At 37.9% G+C, this 26,277-nt stretch overlaps 2 protein-coding genes across 2 annotated transcripts; both read left to right on the top strand.

Moving 5' to 3' along the window:
• The first annotated feature begins 7,167 nt into the window (after nt 1–7,167).
• Nucleotides 7,168–8,484, top strand: LOC121406244 (histamine H3 receptor-like). The gene has a single exon (XM_041597262.1). The coding sequence runs from the start codon at nt 7,168–7,170 to the stop codon at nt 8,482–8,484; it is 1,317 nt and encodes a 438-aa protein (XP_041453196.1).
• Nucleotides 8,485–11,128: 2,644 nt separating this feature from the next.
• Nucleotides 11,129–20,476, top strand: LOC121406243. The gene is made up of 3 exons (XM_041597261.1): nt 11,129–11,300; nt 13,724–13,990; nt 20,472–20,476. Exons 1-3 carry the CDS (start codon nt 11,141–11,143, stop codon nt 20,474–20,476), a joined length of 432 nt encoding a protein of 143 aa, XP_041453195.1. The 5' UTR covers nt 11,129–11,140.
• The last annotated feature ends 5,801 nt before the right edge of the window (nt 20,477–26,277 follow it).

The raw sequence follows: 26,277 nt of genomic DNA, 5'->3' as shown, positions 1-26,277 counted from the left end.
TATGGAGGATGGCCCATTTCTAACATAATACCACTGTTCTTCGATATTATCATCCCCCCCCCCCCTCCCCCTTCAGCAATCTTTTCCTTGAGTTTGCATTTCCATCATTGTACCAATCCCCGCCCATTTATATGCTGGAGAGAGTGAAGCGAATTTTCTGTACTTAGTTGGAAGGCAGAATGACGTGAAAAACGTATTTCAAGGAATATGGGATAAGGCAAGTGAACGTGAGAGAGCCTCGAAAAAGCTTTTTTAGTCGTTTAAAACAATGTGAACAATAGAGGACGTCGTATAGGAAATGTATCAATAACAAAAGTTAAAAGAAAAAAATAAAACTGTTGCATAAAAAAAGAAAACAATCTAGATTCGTTCACTCGTTAGAGGTGAGTTGAGAATTAAAAAAGAAATGGGTCATGATTATGGAAACCACGGTGCCTGATAAAATGAATTGGCGCAAATATTCACTACTATGGACATTGCGGGATTGGCACAATGATGGAAATGCAATCTCAAAGATTGCAAAAAGGGACAAGTAATAATAGTTAAGATTATCTTTGGAGAAGACGCAGCATTTCCGGCTATTTTGAGCAAAATCCATATTTTTTTAAAAAAAGTGCACACCGAATTACATAGAATGCGTAAAGCATTTCCATTCATTTGAATGCAGGATAAAGGAGAATAGTCATTTAAAAGGTTTCCTCATGGGCATAGGTGCCCGTGGCCGGGAAACGAACCCATGACTTTTCACGTATATAGGCTCCTTAGACCACTCGGCCACGGCACCTCCGCATTTTATAACCCATTAGATGGTTGCTTAAATTGTGACTAAAGGTATCCTGTTTCCACAATGATGGCAGCATAATTATGCCCCATCAATGTATTTAAAGAACGTTTTATTGGTTTATGATAAACAATGTAACTAATATAATTAATTAAAAGTAATTTGAATTATTCAATTCATAAATGGGTGTATTACAAACATGCTCTCATGATAACGGATAAAACCTTTGCAATAAAACAAAAACTAAGGATTTGCCTTGACCACATTTTGTAAGAATACACTAAACATGTTGAACGCGGGGGCTCAGCGACCGCATGAGATATTTTGCGTTATTAGACTGCAAAATTAGGCGAATTCAAGCATTTTTACTGCAGTCATTGTCTTAAAGATGAATCCGCGTACTAACATAAATTAATCATGTTTTAACACTTGTATATACATGTATTGTTTTTTTATGCTTTTAGGGCCCCTTTTGATACCAGCTTCTGCTGAAAGGGCACCCTATTGAAATATTGTTTAATAAATAAATAGATAAATAAATAAATCATTTGATAGGTAAAGAAAATCGTTTCTGTCATGAAAAGTGTGTGTGGGGGGGGATGATTCTACATGCCATCCCTACTATCCGAAAAGAGGGGGATACATCCCTATCCCCCGACTTTTACGCCCGTGTATTTCAGTAATAGCTAAGTGAAGTACTGATAATGAAAGCTTATGGATATCATTTCTAAAGGTATACTTAAATTAATACAAAACAAATCATTCTTCGTTCAAAGCCATCCTATTTAAAAGAGGCTGCGATTATTTTCTATGATATATGTAAGGTGTGTCAACTTACCACCTTTTACATGCTAAACTGAGTGCTTTTTGAAAACCCACAACCAACAAATTAACATGGTAACTTAATGCGCTATTGAACATAACGTTAAATTAAAAGCATAGAAACCACTTTCAGTACCTCCCCCACAACCAGTCCTGAAGTTATGATTCAAGTTATAACATTACTAATACTTTGTTTCCAACGCAACCATTTATTATATTAGTTTTGTTACCCTGTATTTTAACATTAGAAGAAACGAGGAAATATATTATACAAGCACACTCTCTTGAAAATGGAAACCCAATTCTATTCTCCTTGTACATCGCAATTACATCACAAACAATGACTTCGGGTTTTTCTTTCCGCTCAGCATATCGATTTCACTGAGCAAATTAAAAGTTATATCATAACAACACTTCCTTCCCCCTTTCTCTCCAGAAGGTCCATGTTGGTTTATGGGTCGGGAGTGGATACAGCAGGATAGACTGATCATTGTACCACAAACAATTCAGTCAAGTGTCAACAGTATCGCTTCGATCTGACAGTCGGCTGTTCCCTAAATAGGGATCATCATCATGCAGGATGTAGATGATGTGGAAACTAGTATCTCAGTTTCCTAGGTAACACTCATATTGAATATAAATCTGTGATTTGGAGTAACTTATGTCATTTTCGTAGATTATCACGAGACGGTATCATGATTGTATTCCAATAATTTACGTGAACGCCAAAAGAAGCCTTCTTAATTAACATTAGTGCTTTGGCCTCTCCCAATGCCTTTTTTTTGCCCTTGTCATGGTTGTCATTGACTTCCTTCAATTTGATGAATGTAATTAATTAGCTGGTAAAAAAGTAAACAGCGTTAGAGAAAGTGAGCTGATGCAACAGGAAAAGAGAATGGTGTTGATTCTTATTCGCTGAGGATCATAAACCTGCTTGGAATTCTGCAAGTGTTGTTCAGTTGTTTAAGCAAAAAAAAAAAACATTTTTCTTTCTTTTAAGAGAATACTCCTTTATTTTCATTTTGCTTTGGAAATTCTTGCTGGAGACCGGAATGAGAGGATTGTAATTTATACAGTATAATAAGAAAAGGGCATTACGATCGCGCAGACTTTTCCTTCAAGTACTACATCATCTGTCTACTACCGATTCCGTTTGATCATACTGGCTGCAAATATGTCTAATACATCGGATTTTGATGAGTATACGACGACCAGCGGTTCTCTGGACGAATATCCATTTTCAACAACTTGGTCTGTGCCTCTCATCTTGACCACAATTGCTTTAATTACTGTCATCGGGAATCTCTTCGTGGTACTTGCTTATTTTCGCGATCCGAAAATAAGAATAACCGTTGCTAATATATACATTCTGAATATGGCCATTTCGGACTTTCTAATTGGTGCAGTCATAATGAGCGTCAATTTGGCATGGGTTATCCTAGACTACTGGCCATTCGGAGAGGTCTTCTGCAAACTATGGTGCATCATTGAGCATACCCTAAGCATGGTATCGATCATGACTATGCTGTTGATCAGTTGGGACCGCTACTGCCTCTTGACCAAAGGGGCGAAATACATTAGGAACCGTGGTCATAAAAGAATGGCCTTCACCGTTGTGTCTCTTTGGATCGGATTGATGACTGTATATAGCATATTGGCATTCACTTGGAGTTCCATAACAGGGGAACACAACGTGAACTTTGATGAAGAGTGTGAAATGGAGTTTCTTACACACCTATCTGCTACAATTGTAGTAAACTTTTTGGAGTTCATTTTACCATTCGCCATACTGGTGGTGGTTTACGTAGGTGTGTTTGTTAACATAAAACGGCGCTCGAAAGGTTTTGTCGGAAATAGGATCAACCCAGATATGCTGTCGTATGACGCCTCGACAACGCGATTTCAGAATACAAGAATGGAGCACGAATCTACACAAGACCGACAACAAAGCGGACCCAGAAGCACATCATCCGAAGGTGCAACGGAGCAGCTTGAAGTAATTGAATCTTCATTGGATCCAGCTTTAGAAACCAAACGCTCCAAATACTGCTGGAAAGAAGATCACAGTGTTGCCCAAGCTCGGCAGCAGAATCCTAATCCTGAATCAGAAAATAAAAATTGGCCATATAAAAAGGATAACAAAACTTTAGTGAGGCATCGCAGAGCTGCGCTCGTTCTTACAATACTTGTCGGTTGTTTCACTATCTGCTACCTACCATATAACATCACCAGCGTCATGTTTTCTATTTGTGGCTTTGAATGTGTGTCTAACCGTGTGTGGGAAACTGTCAGTAATTTACTTTGGTGTAACTCGACCTTGAATCCTTTCATCTACGCTGCAACAAACGTCCATTTCAGGAGGAATTTTCGCCAGTTCTTGGGACTGAATAGATGGAAATTCGATATCAAGCGATTTAAAATAAGTACCAAAAACGAGGATAAAAGTATTGGCAATGCCAATAAGTAATGCTTTGTAACTCGAGATTCAATATGAGAGAGAGAAATGCCTTTTTTCTTGTTTGATTTCCTTATTCAAATTTGAGGACTCATCAGCCCGCCTGATCTGCAACCAACACTGACAACTCACAAGTGAGATCTGACAGTCTTCTAAAGATTGTCCGCTGTTCAGTCATGCGTGCAAGGGATCAAATGGAAATGGTACCTGAATGTACTTGGAGGATACCTCTATCAAGACAAATCATGAAACTAATGATTAAATATTCATATTTTAAACAATTCAACTTTACAAAAGTTGGACATTTTTTCTGACTCACTCTGTATGATACGCGTTTTGATTTAACTAGGAGATACGTCATTAATACCCCGACCTAATGTCGACCTACTTAAAAATGCGAATATCCCCGATGGGTGGTTTGGATCCCCTGGAAAATTGGTACAGAAACAAAAGCCCGTATTCTGAACTCGGGTTTAACTTAAACTCAGGTTTAAAGTTTTGGTTTAAGTATGGGAAGCCAAAAGTATCAAAATTTGTATTAAGCTGTATGTTTCTCATGTTTACTGTGCTCTTTCCTGATTCATCGATGGTGAAGACAATTATCTATTTATACTTGCTACACAATTATGACTGATTTGAGAGCCAATTGAGCTGAAGTATGATATCTCTACTGTTAGTGATTATGTAACAGTTGGCTGTCCATACTTAAACCACAACTTTAAACCTGAGTTTAAGTTAAACCTGACTTCAGAATACGGCCCTAGACACATGGGTGCCTGTCTATAATTAATTGCAATAGAAAGGTTGTGTACATAGTTCAGAGATCATATCTGCTTATATAAACCCAATGTTTTAACTTTGTTTTGTTCTTAGAAGAGAAGGCACAAAAAATGGAAAGTTGTTTCTATGGTGAGAAAATGCGATGTAAGTATTTAGGTGACAGGTTCAGCAAAATCACTGAGATAGTTATTCCTAGATAGTGTAAAAAGTTGTAATCTCTATAATAGATACACTGCAATTTTTTTAACGTACATGTAGTGAAACTTTCCTTTATTAAACAAAACATGAAACGATTGACACCTGGATAACCAGGTAACTTCTCTTTCTGAACTAATTGACAAGTTTGAAAATGTTTGCTTTGCAAAACTTACCTATAATTCAGAAAGTGATCGAATTAATCCAGCTTATGCATGTTATGATACATGTATATTATGATAACTGCAGAGAATACGCTAATCACTTAAAACTAATGCCAACACTTATTTATATATTTAGAAACCATATATATATTCGATATTCGTTTTGACTTTAATTAATTGCCTACATTGGATCAACTAGTAACCTTTATAAGAGACTGGGTCGTGCTATGAAGTGGGAATACTGTTTTGGGTCATTCTCCCGTCAGGTACAAAATAGTAACAACAGCAATAACTAAACCGCTGTGAAAGACGCTGACCCCCAAATCCTGCAAAAATGATACAGAGCAGGTACAGGTGCCTAAATGAACCACTTGGCGCCTGAAGAGTTTCTAGGACTTGGTCAGAACAATCTTTCACGGATAAATGTTGGATTAGAGATGCTTTACCTCCTGCTAGTTATGCTTTGAGTAATACATTATTTTGTTTTAAAATCTTGAGATGCATAGCCATAGAATGGTATAGCTCTGTCACACACATAAAACTTTGAACAGAAATAACTTCAATTTCTAACTTCGTTTCCTCTTCTTTCCGTCTGCTTCACACCTAGATTTTTTTTTATTGCGAAACAAATCAAATAATAATAAATCAGCCGAATGATTGCCATCTTAATCGCCATTATGTTTTATTCATGTAACATGAACCTTTCGAAAAATCAAACACTGTATGTAATTCATTCACTAATAAAACCGCTTCATAATTCTGCCCATTTTCATGTCCTGAATTTGTCTGCAAATGTTTGAACACCGTGCATTTTTGAAAAACCGGCGCTCCTTATGAAGGGTAATTACCTGAAAATTCTGATTGAACGTGCAAAAGAAATCATGGCTACCTGCTTAGATTTGACTGCAATGGAAATTAATGTGGCAAATAGGCATGAGAAACAGCAAATACAATGGAAATCCAGGCATCATTTCCAATGAGCAAAGTTGCATCCGGGAATGCCAGTCGGAGATACATGTACATGTAGGTCAAAAAAATCTATATTTCGGTTTTTGGTCTGAGGGTTCGAAACAAATAAGAAATAAAATTTAAATGGCAGGTAGTGGAATGCCTTCCATCCATCACCAGTCGATTTCTGAAAATCACATAGACCTTTTTTCAGAACCAACCGTTTCCATATTACAGGGGGTAAGCGAACCAAAACAGTGCAAACACCACCTAGTATATAGATGATTGTACTTTCGAACCGAAAATTTGGTGACGTGGTGGAAAGATCAAGTGTAGGCAAACACATTCTATAATGCATTTTGCAATTAAAACTGAGTAACCCTGGAGTGTGTTTAACATCTTTTTAAATTAAAGCAAACATCGTCCTGATCGACAGGAAGGATCTGGTATCATTTGTAAATTTTCAGTAGGTGTGTGTAATAAGACACGAATTACAATATGGAATCTTTTGAAAGTGTAATTGCATCTGTTGGTTAAGGGACTACGGGACAATATTAGAGCTGCCTATTGATAATGCACACACAGTTAGATGAAAAAAGGGAATTGCGGAAATGAGTAGAGTTTCTTTTTGTTTACCGTGCAATCAATAGTAGCATGTTCTGCACTTACTAAACATGGACTTGAATTTCATCTGTCAATTTCAAAGATATGTATTTACATCCTCTAATTGGACAGTCAGCAAATGTATGCTCATGAACCAGGGAATATCTAGCCAGCATTTTGCTTCCCGTTTTCACTGGGTCATAGTAGGTCTACAACGTCACCTCCTTGGATATTAGAACACTCTTTCGGTTGAGCAACCTGCTAAGCGTGGATCTGGGAAGAAAACCATATTTCGTCTAAATGTAATGTTACGTTTCCTCTGATTATTGAAGAAAATCCCGTCAAAACTAGCACACACTCACATGTTTCTGTAGTATCTATCTTGTTTATCAGCAGTCATGCTGCTTTCTGCAGTGTCGATGACTCTCTTGACAATCATCGCCGTCACGGTTATCGGGAACATCTTTGTAATCGTTGCATATATCCGTGATGCCCAAATTCGATCCAAAATCGCTAACCTCTTTATCGTAAACCTAGCCATCACTGATCTAATTGTTGGAAGCGTTGTCATGTCCTTTAACCTTGTTGACATCGTCAAAGGCCACTGGTCTTTCGGAGAGACATTCTGTAAGCTTTGGTCCACATTGGAATTCACGTTGACACTGATGTCCACCCTCACCATGCTCATGATCAGCTGGGACCGTTACTGTCTGCTTACAATGGGCATTGGCTACAAAAGCTACCAGACAAAAAGACGAGTTGGAATAGCATTATCCGCCTCTTGGATGACATGCCTGATTTTCTACGGAACTTTAGCATTTGGCTGGAAAGGTCTTTTCGGAAGCGGCACCCTTGATTATTCTGCGAATTGTGAGATGGATTTTTTGACAAACGTAAAAGCAACAATTGTGGTAAATTTTATAGAATTTGTGATACCTTTTACTATTCTCTTGATCTTTAATGTTCTTGTTTACATCAAAATAAGGAGACGATCTGTTGGAGTGATCGGGGATAGTCACGACATTGATGATTTACCGGATAAAGGACATCGAAGTCTTGGCATTGGACACATCGATAGACCCATTTTTCAACCTGAAACTGAAAGAAAAACGTCTGATAAGGACCTTACAAAGAAATTCCGCCCTAGTCTCACGCACGTTATTTCACCAACGCACACTTCTTCGAAACTAGAAACAGAAGAGCTTGAAGATTTGCCACAATACAGATCTGATCAGCACACTTTGGGTGACCCATTGGACCACCCTTTCAATGCAAGGATCCCCATGACTGACGTAAGAACTATTCGTGTCTTCACATCTTCACTTCCCCAGCAAGCTATTGATAAAGACCAACTGAATGGCAGATTGATTGCAAACAAGGCTCTTAAACGAACCATCTCTAGACATAGGAAGGCTGCGATTGTTCTCACCACTCTCAGTTGCTGCTATTTTCTCTGCTATTCGCCATACAACATCTGCAGCATTGTCTACGCCATTTGCAGATTTGAATGCACGAATGACCTAGTCTGGGAAATTACGTCTTATCTCCTCTGGTGCAATTCAGCGATCAACCCTATCATCTACGCCGCTACGAATGTTCATTTCAGAAGGAACTTTCGTAGGTTTTTGTTTTTAGATCGCTGGAGCTGCGATTCAAAATCATGTAGGATATCAAACCTTCGTAACAACTGCTGCGTGAATTCATTTGCTGAAACAGACGATGAAACTCGACAGTGAACGTTTACCGGGTACGAACTATCATCTTTTTCGAAAGTAAAGTACACCAAAACAATTAAGGTACTCTGAATCAGAGACTGATTGTTGGAACTCGGGAAAGAAATACGCATCTCGTCACTTAAATCAAGCGAACTTTTTTTCATATTCAGCACTTTTTTGTAATCATGAACATGATGCGTACAAAATAACAAAACTCGAATCTTGAGTAAAATAATTTGTGCATATTTGACATAAAACGGATTAATTTATTACCATGTTATACTCTTGGGCAGATTACTATCCAACTCAGGGTAGTGTGAGCCCAAAGAGTGACCCAATCTGTGCTTTATATAATGACTTGATTTTTTCCCTTTTCCATTTATTTCTTTACCCTTGTTATATTCAATAGCCTTCTCTTTTCCTTCCCTTCCTCCTGTCCGTTCCACTTTTCCTTAAAAGTCAAGTCCACCCCAGAAAATGTTGATTTAAATAAATAGAGAAAAATCAAACTAGCATAAAGATGAAAATTCCATCAAAATCCGATGCAATATAAGAAAGTTCTAACATTTAAAGTTTCCCCTAATTTCTCAAAACAGTTATATACACATCCCGTTCGGTATGCAAACGAGGGGACCGATGACATCACCCACTCACTATTTCTTTTGTATTTTATTACATGAAATATGAAATATTTTGCTTTTCTCGGTATCGTCATGTGAAGAAAGTTTAATTTCTCCCTGAAAACATGGAAATCCATTATTTTAACATTTTGTTATTCAAGCAAGGGGGTCCTAATTTTCAAATTCGTAAAAATTAAAATATTGTATAATTCAAACAATAAAAAACAAAAGAAATAGTGAATGAGTCACATCATCAACTCTCTCATTTGCATATCACTGAGTTGAGCATAGAACTGTTTTGTGAAAAATAAGCGAAACTTTAAAATGTCATAACTTTCTTTTTTTACATCCAATTTTGATGAAGTTTTCGGCGTTATTCATGTTTAATTTTTCTATATTTATTTAAATCAACCTTTTTCTGGGGTGGACTTGACCTTTCATCGCATTTCTTCACCTTTTTTGGAAGTTGGCCAATGAGCGGCTTCCGTGGAACTAAGGGAACCACTGGCTTCTGGCTTGACTTCACACCGTCCTGGCTGTTCTATTGAAATTAGAGGATATGAATATAACATTATGCATCTTTTAGAACCAGTAGCCAGTATTCTGAAGTCTGGTTTACCTAAGGCCACGGTTATTCTTTGTGTTAAAATTACTGGAAGCCCGAAATGTCCAATAGCATTCACTTTTTATGTTTCCATTCCTTGCTTGGCTCCTTTGTCACGTTTTAATGCAAATAAAGAAGAAAACAATTCCAGTAATTATTCTAAGTCTGTGACAACTAATTTTAGTGTCAAGTGAGATGACAGCTAAACTTGTACTGTTAGAGACACCTGTCACAATTTATTGGTACTTGAACCGCAAACCTTAGACCAGAGTTTAAATTAGACGAAAATCCAGGTTCATAAGAACACCACTTGACAAAATATCGCATTATCTCACTAGGATGGCGATCATGGCGACCATCGCGATCTGTCTAAATCCCGCAAAGCGTAGCAGAATCGTCCTCGAATTCTATCTTTAGCCTGCGAGGCGATTGCACTGCAACTTCCCTGCGGCGGACCTGCGCTGAAGGCGATGGTAATACGCTGATAATACGACGCTGTCACTCTCTTGCCACGATTTGAGACAGATGTGATGCGCTGCTTCTGCGATCAAGGCGACCTTACAACGAGGCTCATACGCTAATTAGGACCTCGGTACGGTGGTACTACAAATGGAGCGATTGTGTTACGTTCATGATGGGCTCTTGAAACGATTTCAAGCAATCGGCATATTAATCGCGGCACATGAGACATTTTTCAGTCGATTGCCAACCTCCGACCAAGATGGATGTCCAGAATTTGGTTGGACTTATACATTTTATACAGCAACATCAGAAGTTGAATACGAGGACAGAAGAAGGAGGAGGCCAAAAAGATGCTGGGTCCGATCCTGGCTCTCACTGAAGTCATAATATACAATAACTATTAAATTTCATTCGAAAGATGTCAATGAGCCTAATAGTTGATATGAGGGATGCATCCAGAATTTCATAAAGTAGCATAAAAATCTTTGATATTCTATTTTTTTCCACAAAAGTTGTCACTCAAAATTGTTAGGTAAATTCCTTTCAAATTTTCTTACAAAAAGAAGTCTACTGATGTGAGAGCACTCATAATGGGGGGGGGGGGCACAATGCCAGAATCCCCATGAAGTGTGCTTTCCTAATCACTACATCAGTGATCGAATCATTAACAAAATTTTAATATTTTCTACTGTCACTGTAGTTAGAATTCATTCTATTTTTAAAACATAGTCAATTTATATATTTTTGCGGAGGTAACCCATTTTGTTATGAAGACATGTGAGCGTCTTTTTTCTTTCTTTCCAGCTGGCTCAGCAGTAAGATTTACATCCTCCTCCTGTACCCCCTCCTCCTCTTCCTCCTCTACCACCACCATAACCTCTTATTCTTCCTCTTTGACCGCCGGCATAACAGCTTGGGCAGTTTCCCCTTTTTGGTCCTTTTTCTGGGAGGTATATTCGAAAACGTCGCACAAGTTGCAAAGATAGAAGAAATGCACACCGAGAACTTTAAGTTTCAGCGTAAAGGCAACGAAGAGCAGCATAAAGTGAATGTGAAAATTCATAGGAAACTGAAAGAGGCCGAGCAATGTCTCAACGAATCCAATGATACGTCAGGAGCTGTCGCAGGTGCGAAGGACAAAATAATCGAAGGTATAGACTTAGTTGAAAAAAGACAGAAATTGATAAAAAAAATGGCGGACAGTTCGCCATTAGGGTGGAAGTTGGTTGCCGAATATGAGAGGAACACATTGGCCGATAATTGAGAAGATGAAAAGCTCATGATGAAAGCAGAAACGAGAGAAGAGAGGAAGAGCAAGAAAGGAAAGAAAATAGCGCCGAGGCGTTTTCAACCTTATGGCGGGAGCAAGGCATCGTGGCGTCCCAACGTCAAGGAGCAGGAGATTTACACCACATCTATTCATCATGGTGCTGGAGGATCTTCGGATGAACGCAAGAAGCCGGGTCTTTGCTTTTCATGCGGGAAACCGGGACACTGGAGGAATGAGTGTCAAGCCAGGGCAAGCAGAGATCAGATAAGTGACTTTGTATTGATTCATGATGATATGGGAAAAGAATCAAAGCCCTCAGAGAATATGAGAGAAAAAGGATACAAAAATACTGATGATGAAATTGCAAGTTCTGGAAATAAGAAAGCCTCTCCTGTCGGGAGGCTGAAACAAAATTGGGATACATGGTCCAATTTTGGGGCTAGTGAAGAGATTTTGGATGTTATCGAAAACGGATATAAACTACCGTTGCATACTTTGCCAGTTAGCAAAGAGATTCATAACAGGTCGTCATTGATCCATTCAGATTTCGTTAAGGATGAAATTGATAAGTTATTAGAGAAAGGTTGTATATCTGAAGGAGAATTAAGACCCACAGTGCTAAATCCCTTGACAGTTTCTGATAAAAAAAGGCAAACGCAGGCTTGTAATGGATTGTAGGCATATCAACCCGCATTTATACAAGAATAAATTTAAGTACGAAGATGCATCAGTTGGTAAGGACACTTTCCAAAAGGGGGACTATGTTTTTACTTTTGATTTGAAGTCAGCATACCATCACATAGAAATATTGCAAGGGCACAGGCAATATCTTGGTTTTTCTTGGGATTTTGAGAGTCAAACAAAATACTTTCAATTCAATGTATTACCCTTTGGAATTTCAACTGCCGGTTACATCTCTACAAAGGTGACCAGGGTTCCAATAACATACTGGAGATCACAGGGGAAAAGGGTGGTCATGTTTCTTGACGATGGTATCGCAGGATGCAGTAACATAGATGAAGCTAATGAGGTTAGCGAGACGATTAGCTCTGATTTGGGCAAGCTTGGTTTTATTCTTGCTGAAGACAAGTGTGAATGGATGCCCCCAAAAGAGGCTATTTGGTTGGGATTGTCTTGGAATTTCATAGATGGGGTGGTAAAAATCACAAAGGAAAGGATCTGTAAATGCAAACAATCTATCCAAAGTATTCTAGTGAAAGCAAATAGTGGGAAGAGATTAATTCCAGTGCGGGATTTAACAGGAATTGCTGGTCAAATCATATTTATGCAGCCCGCTGTGGGTTCGATGGTTCAACTGAAGACAAGAGATGTTTTTAAGTGCATTAATAGTCGGGCATTGTGGAATGCGCCAGTATTACTGTCGGATGAAGCAGAAAAAGAGCTACTTTTTTGGTACAAGAACATGGATAGATTTAATGGCATACCTTTTCACAAATGAAGTCGTGTAATTTCAATATGTTTACTGATGCTTCAGGTACAGGTTATGGAGCGTTCATTTGTGAAGATTTAAACCTGGAAGTGGTTGGCTCTTGGAGAGAGTTTGAATCAAAATACAGTTCTTCATGGAGAGAGATGGAAGCTCTAAATAGAGCTTTGAAATCACTTGGACCATGCCTGGAAGGGCATAATATTCGTTGTTATACGGATAATAGAAATGTCAAAAGTATTGTGCAAAAAGGCAGTAAAAACAGACAATTGCAGGAGATTGCGATTGATATCCACCAGACATGCGAGGTTTACCATTAAGGTATAGACGTAGTATGGATTCCAAGGGAACGGAATAAGAAGGCAGATAGTCTTAGCAGAGTATCAGACAGTGATGATTGGTGTATTAGTTCAACATTATTTGATTTTTTAGATCGAAAATGGGGGCCACACACATTCGACAGGTTTGCTTGTGACTATAACACAAAGTGTGCAAAATTTAATTCAAGATGGGGTTGTCTAACATCAAGAGGGGTCGATGCATTTAAGCAAACGTGGAGTAATGAAGTAAATTGGTGGGTACCGGCCCCACCTCGATTGGCAGCGAGAGTTATCGATGAAGCGATACAGGAGAAGGCCGCAGGCACTCTAATCGTGCCGCAGTGGAAATCTGCACCTTATTGGCCAAAAATTTCACAAGGAGAGAAATTTAAGCCGTTTGTCAGGGAGTATTTCATATTTTCCTGTAATGAAGTAGAGAAGGGGAGAGGTAATAATGGTATTTTCGGTTCTCCGAAACCGGGATTCACAATGTTAGCTGTTAAATTCCAAGTTTAGACGTGTTTTTTGTTTTAACAGGTTTAGGTCTACGCAAGGCGGTTTCAGATGAAGTAGAGGCATCGGGAGCAGTTACCAGCAAGCTTCGGAAACTATCAGATAGCATGGCATCTCACCTGGTGCATTCGGGAAGTGATGGGACTGTTAACAAGTATTATTCAGCATTTAAGAGATGGGAAACATTTATTACCACAGAGGGTGGCAGAGCGATCCCGGCTGAGTCTATTCAATTAGCTTTATGCCTGACGAGTTTGATCGACGGAGGAAAATCTCCAAGTGTCATTCAAGGTGATTTATACGCCATTAAATGGTTTCATAATTTGAGAGGTTATCAAGACCCTACAGCTAATAATTTTGTAATAAATATTGTTGAAGCAGCTAAGAGGGAAAACGTTAAGAAAGTGTCAAAAAGGGACATATTGTCGAATGAGCAGATTATAAATCTTTGTGACAAACATTCTGATACTCATGATGTTCTTGTTCTTCGTGATTTAGCATTCATTATTCTTTGCTTCAGTGGATTTTTTAGATTCGATGAGGCCAGATCTTTAAAATGCAGTGATATCAGTTTTTACGATGATCATATGTCCGTACACATTTCAAAGAGTAAGACAGATCAGTACAGAAAAGGAGATGATGTAGTTATTTGTAAAGGGGAAAACAAATGCTTGTCCAATTTTTAAGAGGTATATGGAGATTGCAGGGATAGATCCGAAATCAGATAATTTTTTATTTAAACCTGCATATGCAAATAAGGGAAGAAAGTTTCTGATACATAAAAATAAGCAAATGAGCTATACGAGAACACGTGAAACAGTTGTCGCTCGTCTCAAGGAGGTAAGCGGTGATTTAAACATTGGTCTCCATTCTTTGAGGGCAAGTGGAGCCACGGCAGCTGCCAGGGCAAAAGTAAATGACAGAGTATGGAAGAGGCATGGTAGATGGAAAGGGGAAAAGGCGAAGGATGGATATGTGGAAGATAGTTTAGAGGACAGGCTCGCTGTATCTCAAGTTTTAAATTTGTAATATGGTTTACTAGTGATGTATACAGTATAATACTAGTGACTGACGTAGAGATATGTTTGAACAAACTTTGTACAAGGATACGTGATATTGTGTTAAATTAAATTAAACGTTTCAAGGTGATTTCAGGAACACACTATTGCCAGCGATATTTGCATAGGTCAAAAAGAGTGCATATTTCCTTAAAAAAAAGTTTGATTCTGAATCATTACAAGTCAGCAAAATCACAATGACGTAAATAAGATCGAGAAGATAGAGATTGGTTTTTATATTTTTTTTCCTTTATTCTATTTTATCTCTGATTGAGGTTTAGTCAAACCTTTTCCACTTCTTTGTAGTATCCTATAGTAGCTCGGCAGGCTATATCCCCAAAATAGTGTATATTTAGTTTTTTTGTTAGAGTGACATCTGAATGTGATGGCTGCTATGGGTGATATTATGTGGTAAACGATGTTAGGATGAACATGTATTTGCCAGCGTTACATCGTATAGCTGGCAAATGTTGTTTATACGGCAATAAGTGGCGAACACTAATTGTTCTCCGGCATGCGTGACGGAATTATTCAATTCCGTTGCGCCGAAGGTGTTTCATTTGAATATGAAAAGAGGGGATGCGAAGTAAGGGTGTAGTGTTGTAGGGGAAGTCATTCTAGGACCGCACACCAGCACGTTTTTTAATAGGAGTTCTTTTAAAGAGTGAATTAAAAAATGATAATTGGTAGGAGACGTTGTTACATCAAAGTTTAAGTTGCGGTGGCCATAGGGTTTTTTCAGAGTTTAGTGCTGATTCAGTTCTATCTCTGTTTTTTAAACCCGGGCATAATATAGGGTTAAGGCATAACAGATTAATTAGTTATGACTTCACATGATTAATGTTAAGAGGTATAAAAACATTATATATGTATTATTCTCAGACAGAATTTGTTAGAAGTTGTTTTTATACTTTGAAAAATGAAAATGTTGATAATTTATGTGAAATAAATGCCATATCTACGTGCTAGTAGCTCGGCAGGCTATATCCCCAAAATAGTGTATATTTGTTTTTTTGTTAGAGTGACATCTGAATGTGATCGTTGCTATGGGTGATATTATGTGGTAAACGATGTTAGGATGAACCGTGTGCCACTTGCCACCCAAAGGGAAAGCGTCGTGGTGGAAACGGTGTGAAGCGTGTCGAGTGCAAGGCAGTCTCCTTGTAAACGGAAGCAGCGTAGCAGAAATGTCTTGAGAACGGGCCTGAAAACACGGACGATCGATACCGCTTTTAATGCGCTTTTACTACGCTTTAAGCGTTGGAGCTCCGTTACAGCTACGAATATGTCGTTTGTAATACGCTCTTGACTCGATTGTGATGCGCTTTAGCACCTCCGTGATCTCGCTACGTAAGTTTTGAACATGTTCAAAATTCTGTGGCGACCAGGAAGATGGTGGCGATCCTTGCCGCTTCAGAAAAGATCAAGGTACGACGGAGAAGATTGGAAAGATCAAGCCACGTTCAAGCTACGATATACCACGCTTTGTCGATTTTTGACGATCGCAGCGGAATCGCTATCTAGTGAGATGGGGGTATTAGCAAGTTGGCTTACTGCTATAAGCCAGCCTGAAGCCAGGCTGACACTTGCACGACTTTTGGCCACGATTTTGTCGTGGCAAGTCGTGCCATTTTGGGGGCACGAACTGAGAGGCTCCCGCACTGTTTTACGACTTGTTCACGCATAGTACACGAACTGGCACGACGAGTTCACGCATAGTTTGCGCATAGTTTACGCACTTCCCGCATTGGGACGACGAGTTTGCGCAATTCGGACGGTGTCGTGCTGAACTATTCGTGAACACGAAGTGAGCTGTTCGTGAACCATTCGTGAAAGTCTTGGCATGGCGCGCACTGCCACGCATCCTCCCGCATCATCCCGACGAGTTCACGACGAGTTCACGAACAGTTTGCCCATAGTTCACGACCCGGTGGCTAAATTTTCTCGTGACCAAAATTTTGAACATTTCAAAATTCTCGTCCCGACATGCCACGCAGTCACGACATGTCACGACGTGTTTACGCACACTTCACGCCAGTTCTCGACTAGTTTGCGCACTGGCACGACTTGAGTCGTGCCAACATGGCCAATGCGTGACACAAAATCGTGCAAGTGTCATGTCAGGCTGGCCACTGCACGCATCTTGACACCTATGCGGCGACACTAGGCGCCACAGCCATGACATCCGCTTTGCGTTGGCACGAACTGGTGCAAGCTGGCGACGGCCCAGTGAACGCCTAGCATAAGATATGCTTTAATTATTTACACTTTGATTGCTTTTCTTTAGAATTTCATTAAATTCATTGTATTCAGCGGTTCTGATAATACTATTAATAGGTACATCACGTTGGAGTTCTTTCTTCATCATGGCGATGATTTTAAAAAAAGTGGAGTGATTTCGAAAAGGCAATAACATCGTGTTCCTCTCAGGGACGGAGAGTTGGTGATCATGACACTTACGGCATTTAACAGTGTAGGAGGAGGAAGGTAGACATGGTAGATGGTGAGAGAATGAATTAAATACTGTAGAGGAAGAGAGAGAGAGGGGGAGAGAGAAAAATGTTCAGAGTGACAGCCTAATTGACTCTGTAATCAAGAACATGACAGTGTCTGTCCCTCCTGTCTCGGAAATCGATTTTGTGAGTTTGCTCAATTTCCACAGGCGCCCTCTGTACCAATAAATTTCTCACGAAATTTCTCACGATGCGAAGATCATAAAATAATGTTCCGTCATATTAGACGAATGAAAAATATTAAAGGGAGCCAACTGACCAACATTAGTGATAACCACAGACTGAAAAAACTCCGGTGTTGATTTAACACCAGCCCGGAATCTATATATGTCCACACCCGAGAAGTATTGAAACGACACCAGTTTGGCATCAAACCGATGCTGTTTTAAAACTAATTGGTGCTGCATAAACCCTATCTGGTTTAGACCAATACCAAACCGGTGTTGTTTAACACTTCTCAGAGTCCGGTGTTGGCATGGTGTTTAATCAACATCAGAGTTTTTGCTGTGCAAATAATACAAAGTATGAAATAGCCTATGATCATATTCATACCTAGAAACTGAAATGTTTACGAGAGGAAAATACTTGTTATTTTGCTAATTAGTGTGATATAAAAGTATTGAGTGGTGAATTAGTATACTATCATTTAAGTGGGTCTATATTAAAAGAATATACAGCTTAGAATGTTGCATTATGCTGGCCTGGGGCCCGTTGCAGAAAGAGTTGCGTTTAAACACAAGTCAAAAAATCAATCGCAAGTCCCAAATGCGCGCTGCTGATTGGTTGAATATCAAGTTGCGCATGAATTTTTGAGTTGCGATTGATTGCAACTCTTTCTGCAACGGGCCCCAGGTGTGAGTGAATAAGGACTTGAGGTGGCGCTATTAAGCCTACTGGTTCGTTCGTGCTTAACATGATAATATGATAGAACGACCTGTGGATATTTGTACTTCATTCTTTAAAACACAGAAACCCATAAAACCCACACATTTTCGCACTCTCACTCCCACACACACACACTCATACTCTCAGCCAAAAACGGACTAAAAAGTGAAAATGATCTCTGACCCTTAATATTTTTGTCAGCAAACTTTTGCCATCCCTCTCTCGGGGTAATCTTTAATTTGCCCTTCGTTGTTACCATACAACTCCACGCTTCCAGAAAAAAATTATATAATTGTAATAGGTTTTATTTTTAATAAAAACCCTGGGTTATCATCATCATGACGATGTAAAATACTACCCCTTAGACATTTAAGCTTAAAATAAATATTTCTAATTCACATTGTTCACACCATACACCAAATATGCTTTACCTATATTTAACATGTATTCTAAAAGGCTATTAAAATGAAATAAACTTAAAGCAAAAATATATTCACCTTTGAACATTTGAAATTCGTATGGTAAGGACCCCTTGTCTGCGCACAACGTATCTGCTCGATTGTAATAAAAGAAGACACAAAGCGACCACAAACTTTACACCTGCAAGACAGATAATCAATTCAAAACCTGTTTCAAATGGTGGGAAAATATTGATATTCAGGTAGTACATGTGACGTCCTCAAAATGCAGCCTTTTTCATGAACATCCCTGACATGCCTGAATCGTGTGTAAAGTGAACGGGTGCGCAGACATGGGGTACCATGTTTGGTTAAATCTTAAAATGACTGGCCAAGGTTTTTACAATGAAATGATGCACCTTTTTTCAATTTTTTTATGAAGTTTTTAGCGCACTTACTCATACAAATATGAAAAACATTATCAAATGTTTTCTGTGGAATAGAATAAATTCATTTTTTAACTTAAGTTAAATTGTAGGTGCTCAGAAAAGCCTCCTCCCCTTTCACCTTCATATTACTATAGAAGACCTAGTTAGGCATTTCATTCTAATGGTAGAATTAACCCTATTTGACCACAGTTTTATGGAATGACATTTGTCACCTAATTCATCAAGAAAAACAAATGTATTTTTCGGATACAAGTTCATAAAACGTCTGTTAGGAAATGGAAAGAACTTGATGATACAAAGGTGTCATATTTCCTAATTATCTGGTACATTTTCTTTACAAAAAATAATGAAGGCAGATTGTAACTAACATTCTCTAGAGATGGAGGGATTGATATTCCTGTTCAGTCTGGAGCTAAACATCCGTTTGAATCTTTTATTTATTTATTATTACCTATTAAGAGATGGATATTCAACGCGATTCTTTCTTTCAATCAACTAGATCCGCCGCCAAATAAATAATGAATACCTATATAGCGACAGTCACACAGGCACTTACGTTGATTTACGTTCGCCGCGGATAGATACGGATTTTGTGGACATGACATGGACGCAGACATCCGCTGCAGGGTCGCGAGCAGACGTAACTCGTCGTAACTGATCTGTAGTGGGACGCAGACTCATAGCCTAATTGACGGCGGAACACAGTAGGATCAAAGTAGACAAATATGATCGGAGCACAATGACAGCCATAGGCGGCGGAAGCGGATGGGGGGACAGGCCCCCCCCCCTAAATTTGAGGTGTGGGGACGGACCCCCATAACATTTTTGTTGATAACCTTTTGTTGTTTTTTTTTTGCTTGTAAGTTTTGCTTCCACCGTCACCCCGTAAATTCAAATGGACCCTTCCTAAAATGTCTCTGCCCCCCCCCCCTCCCCTTAAATTTAGGTTGATGACCTTTTTTTTTCAAATTTTACCTGTGTCCATCACAAAATTTCAGGTGGACCCCTCCTTAAATTTTTGGCTTCCGCCGCCAATGATGACAGCCACATGTTAGTGAATTCATTAACTCATCAATGAGTGTATATATTAATGTCCATGATTTCATAAGACCACCTCTGATCTCCTTCTTTCTCTATATATCGTATGCTTGTATTTGCAATGAGTGTTACCCCTCAAAATAAAAACATTATAGTGGTAATTATTGTATCGTTCGTCACCTCATAGAACATCTTTTTAGTGTCATTGTTGCCGCGTGGGGTAGTCACCCTTACCCTCCGTTAGCAACGCAATAACAATGATTTATTTCCCGGCAGGTTAAGTTTCACTTGTAACGTCCAAATGGTATCAGCAAACCTGACTTCGGAAGATACGTGAAAGAATTTAACGCATTCATTCATTGCCCATGACCTTGCTAAAGAGATAGCCTAGTCATGTTTTTTGTTATTCTTTATCCCCCCTTCTTTTTCAGTTTAGGCCTACTCGCGGAATATAAAGCAGGGCAAATAGGGCCGAAGTTTTCCTTTAGGTACAAGGCCTAGTCACACCGTCCAAGCGTTGTTGGAGCGGTCGTGGAGCGGTAGGGAAAGAGGGTCGAATTTCGCTCTCAAACTTGGGGAAAAAAATCGAAAACAAAAAAAAGCAACAATCGACATCGAAAATGGTAAACGGTAGCGAGCGGTGATGATTTTTTTTCTCTCCGCTCCACAACCGCTCCAACAACGCTCGGACGGTGTGACCATGCCTTTACATGTAATTTATTCAAATTCAATCAATTTTCACTCTAATTGCGTAAATTATATTCAGAATAGTGATAGGAGAATATGGATCTCATAATCAAAGAAGAATGATTGCAAACAATTTATTGATGCAAAGAAGCAGAAAGTTCAATTTTATGGTATAAAGGATTACACGTAGCCTACCTATAGATTATAAAAACATTGCCATAAAGCAAGTTTATTCTTACTGACAATTTTATGGACAATATGCGTGAACATAGTTGAATGTTAGTTGCATGAAAGAGTATTTGGTTTAATGTTGAATTTATGACCGACACTTTATTAGTGGCGTAGGAAAGTTTTGATTCACCTCTATTGATTACCATCGTCAACCTTGAGGCAACAAGGTAGCAGACAGCTTTCTTTTTGTTGTGAAGGGAAAACAAATGGATAACATTCCTCCACTCTTTAGATTTGGTTGGATTAAATGATTTTCAAACAAAAAATTTCTATGTTGCCATTAAACAGTCATTCATCATGATTCTATTTTTCAACACCCCAATTCAAAACATGTTCATATATTTGCAGGACTGTCGTGCGAGTTTATGTGACCATGTACGAAAAAGGACGTAGATGGCGTTTACATTTTATTATATTGAAGTAACATGGCGGAGTTGTCGAATGCGCCTGACTGGGCTCGTTCCTCGACCAAGGCACATATGTCTTTGATGTTTCGATTTAATCAACTGAGCTCTTTTACCATACGTTAATTAAATGAAAATTTACCAATGCATGCTTATGTTTATTTGAAGAAATAAAGGAATGTGTGTTAAATCTAAAACCATTGAAAATAAAAGTCAATAAAACTATTGAGACTTCTATATTGACTTATGGGAAGTTTTGATTTTTTTTTTGGTGAATGTTAATTTATATGATTTTATTTACGATGCTGTGCAGTCCCATTTTTCTCAAAGAATGACCATAAACTTTCATTTCATGAATAAAATAATGCTAATAAGCTCTCTGCTTCTTATTCTTTTGTCAACTACTAAAAAGGTTTTAATATATATATATAAATACATATATATATACATATATATATATATATATATATATATATATACATGTACATATACATATAAATAGAAATATGCATATACATGGATTACATTCTTAAAATAGTTGGGCCAAAAAAGTCAAACTTTTAATTAACCCTATTGGCAACATAAAATCTGTCCATATTGGATAGTAAAACTGACAATCGGGTAATAAATTTGCTCAATTTGATAATTGCCCAGAATATATAAACATATTTTCTAAATTAACATACATTACCAAACACAGTGGACAGTTCGTTGTGCAAGATTTTAAGTGTGCAGAGAGAGAGAGAGAGAGAGGAGCCCTGCATGAGACGAAGCACACGATTGTGAAGGGAAACAAGTATTCACAATATAGCAAGACATTCCGAACCAGTCATTATCACTCGAGTACGTGTCTGAACCCTCATAATGTCGAAACTATTTTTATACCTCGAACACTTTCTTCCGATAACATGGGAATAAGTTATATCAAATGACATGATAATAGCCTTATTCTACGGTAACCCTTTTTCAAAAATACATAAACATCACAATTATCAAGTTAGTAATTGGATGTATTACGTGTTAACGTTGTGATTGTTTTTAAGCAAACAAGTCGTAAATCGGAACATCTATTCTCCGATGAAAACACTCAGATTTCCTTATTTTACTCCAAACACCGAATAGGAAATGAATAAGCAACAACAATACAAACAAAATGTGAATCATGGATTAAAAAAATACAGTCTCTTCCGTACGTGATATTTCCTTCGTTCTCATATACACATATTAATGATAAACTGTGTTATGTAGTAACATAAAATGATAGGTCATGTTATCATTTAAAATGACCATTTGTACTGATATAATGATAAAAAAACATTGAAATTATTTGCGATAAATTGACATAAGAAAACTGATATTAACAGTCGTGATAAAAAGGCAATATATATATATGCATGTGAGGGTGTATGGGTCTTTGAAAGAACAGTGTCCCCACCGTCAACCCCATGGTGTGTTCAGAAGGTGTTGCAAAGTGAGACAAAATATCTATGCGCGGTTGAGATTATGTTTTACACTTAATGTTCACTACACGATCCCACTGTGAGCACACCATTGTGAAGGACTTCACAGTGTAGTCATATATTCATTGCAAATGTGCACATCATAAAGTAAAATTACTTTCACACTGCATAACTGTAGGATTGTGACCGTGTTTAAATTCCATCTTCACATAGCAATACACACACTATGTGAACAAACTTTTGGCTATCACATTAATATTTACAGGTACCCGTGCACACTGTGAGATGGTTGTCAACGGTATATTATATTCACACTGGAGCATTGTAACTGAGTGTAAATACCATCTTCATGTGATCGCCCTACCAATGAAAATATTGGGGGGTAAGCATAACTTTTGACCCCCCCCCTTAATTTCAGATGTGCAAGAATAAAAGAATATTGTAATGTCAAGCTAGATTGAGATGCCCAACTCGTTCTTTATTTAAATTTGTGCTTAAAATGTCCGCTTTTCATATTGGAATATAATTTTTTAGCTCGTGCTACGCGCTCGCATCATTTCTTAAGCTAAAACCAATACTTTTCATGATTAACTAGGAGAATAGAATGTCCCGCGTTTAGTTCTAAACCTCAAAAGAACTCCTACTTCGATTTGCAATAATCGTTTATTGGTTATAAATCTTGTTCATTAAACGTCAATTAAACTGTTAATATTTTCAGACCAAAATATCAAAAATTTCAGCTAGGGCGCTTCGCGCTCGAATCAATTGTTGTTTTAGATACCCATCTTAATCATCGGTACCAAAAATGCTTAGAATATCAAGATTTTAAGTCAGAATAAAAACAAATGGGAGCTCGCTCTCTGCACTAACATTATCTGTTTAGTGAGGTATGTATCCTCATGAGTCACTACAAACAGTTCCAAAAAAATACCCTTTTTTCAGGTCAGCAAAGAACAAACATTCAGCTCGCGATTCGTGCTCGCATTAATTTGTTGGTGAGATGTCTTTTTCCCATGATATATAATGAATATATATATATATATATATATCAGTGTATATAATATATATATATATATATATATACACATGCATATATATATATATGTTCGTGTGTGTGTGTGAGGGTGCGTGTGTTGCATGTGTGTGAGTGATTTTGTGTGTGCTAGGGTGGGTGGGTGAGTGTGTGAGCGTGAGTTTGTTTATTTTGTGTGATTAAGCGCCTTTGGAACGTTGATTCATGATTTTGCCCCCAATCTGAAAAACGGGGAACTTCACCCTAACGAAAACTTTGTTTTAAAAAGCTGAGAAAATATGAAAATATTCGTGAATGTTTAGGAAAATCCATTAAAGTTTAAGAAATTTATTAGAATTTTCTGATTTGTGACGTCATAAACGAGCAGCTGACCCTTATCTTATGTATTATAGAATGCATAAATTCAGTTTTTTTTAATGCTACGTGATAAAATATATGTATTTTCTTTTTAAGAGCGTGTGTGAAATCATTTCTGTTTTGATATAATGAGGTACAACAAAAACTATTATTAATTTTCTGACAAATTTGTGTTTATTCATTTGATATCATGGAGGAAAACTGCTCGCTTATCACGTTTTATATATAAGAAATCACTAGTTTTATCTCCTTTGATGAATATTCCTCAAACCGTCGCCAATTATTTTTACAAAAAAAGTTTCCGTCAGGATAAACTTTCCTCTTACTTTCAATCATTGCAATAGTGGGAATCATATCTTCACACAGAGCACTATGTGAACACAAAGTGTAACCATGGTAACACTATGTTCTTTCTATGCAGGGTTCGACTGATAACAACTGGACCACTGGTTGACTAGATGCAGGCCATCTCTTTTAGATTAGATACTGATATTTTAATTCGCTAGAGGCAGGGCGGAGATTCCAGAACTTATACATCCGTCTCAGCATGATGCCACGTACGTGGCTCGAAAAAATTCAAAATGTGACCCACTTGAAATACCTTTTATGCATGTATTATTCAAACACAAAAGTCTTGAATTTTTAAGAAAAGAAATGGGCATTCTCTGAAACATTATTTCAGTTTAACAAATTGATCTAAGCTTGCATTACCAACTCAAACAGAAAAAAAGAAAATATACTTAACGATGTTTTAGTTTTGTTAACTTAAAAAGGTTTTCATTTGTATTGATCTAATATCAACAAACAGGTTGTATAGGCCCTCTTCATCTAAAACTAGCGCTTTTTCTTGAGGGGTGTAGTTTACGATTTACCTTGCGTATAGGGGCCTATATGATTTTCGACATAGGCCTATCAAAAATGTTGCTGTCTGATTTTGAAAAACATGACTTAAGTTATCAATCGCAATTCCGCCCATCAAAAACTTTGTGTATTTTGTTCTGTATTTCTGCTGATCTTAAAAGTTAACAATGATTACTATCTTGAAAATAAACAAAATGAATAGGGGACACACTGGTAGGCATACTAGCTACGTAAGGGTATGAATTATAATAGAACTAGTAAGATCCATAGTAGATTTTTGAATGATGTAAAATGCGTTGCTTTATAACAATATCTTTTGAAAATTGAAATCGCTGTACTGTGTTTTGACAAGCCGACGTGCACAGTAAGAACAAAAACATGGATGAGAAAATCATCTTCAAGTCATCTGGATCTCGTTCACGGTATTTGTTTTGGGCTTATTTAAAAAAAGAATTCATTATCAAATCAAATGTCAACCTCTGCTCTTCTTTCGTTCGCACTCAAACCGATGACAGAACAGGTTTTACAGCAACCGAGAGGCAAATTCCTTCCTCGAATCACGTAGCCCTTCACATTGGTATTTTCAAGCCCCTGGCTTCTCCCAGTAATGGTTACAGAGGGTGGTGTGTAGTCCTGATAGATGCAGAGGACCAGCAGTTCAATGGAAATCATGAATGACACACTTTATTTCAACTCTGCAAATCACCCCAACATGAACTTCTTCGCTTTGGTCTTGAAAATGTATATTAAAAAATACATGGGCCCGTATTCTGAAGTCGGGTTTAACTTAAACTCAGGTTTAAAGTTGTGGTTTAAGTATGGACAGCCAATTGTTACATAATCAATAACAGTAGAAATATCATACTTTCAGCTCATTCAGCTTTCAAATCATTCATACTTGTGTAAGAAGTATAAATAGATGATTGTCTTCACCATCGATGAATCAAGAAGGGCACAGTAAACATAAGAAACATGCAAAATTCATGAAAATTTTGATACTTTTGGCTTCCCATACTTAAACCACAACTTTAAACCTAGGTTTAAGTTAAACCCGACTTCAGAATACGGGCCATGGAGTAGGATCGATGCATGGACAGACAAAAAAAGATATCGTTCACCACCCATTATAATTTCTTTAAAAAGAAAATAAATTAGGAGAGTGCATTTAATTCGAATTTGGGAGGGAGCGGCGGTATATGCTCCT

Source organism: Lytechinus variegatus, chromosome 19 (genome assembly GCF_018143015.1).
Source record: "Lytechinus variegatus isolate NC3 chromosome 19, Lvar_3.0, whole genome shotgun sequence".
In the NCBI taxonomy this organism is placed as follows: Eukaryota; Metazoa; Echinodermata; class Echinoidea; order Temnopleuroida; family Toxopneustidae; genus Lytechinus; species Lytechinus variegatus.
Note: the sequence above shows the minus strand (reverse complement) of the source record. Positions and strands in the feature narration are given on the sequence as shown.

Excerpts from the sequence above, each read along its gene's own strand:
- LOC121406243 (XM_041597261.1), top strand. The coding sequence starts at position 11,141 with ATGCACACCGAGAACTTTAAGTTTCAGCGTAAAGGCAACGAAGAGCAG. Across the intron at positions 11,301-13,723 it reads GAAGGACAAAATAATCGAAG|GTTTAGGTCTACGCAAGGCG; the intron begins GTATAGACTTAG and ends TTGTTTTAACAG.
- LOC121406244 (XM_041597262.1), top strand. The coding sequence starts at position 7,168 with ATGACTCTCTTGACAATCATCGCCGTCACGGTTATCGGGAACATCTTT.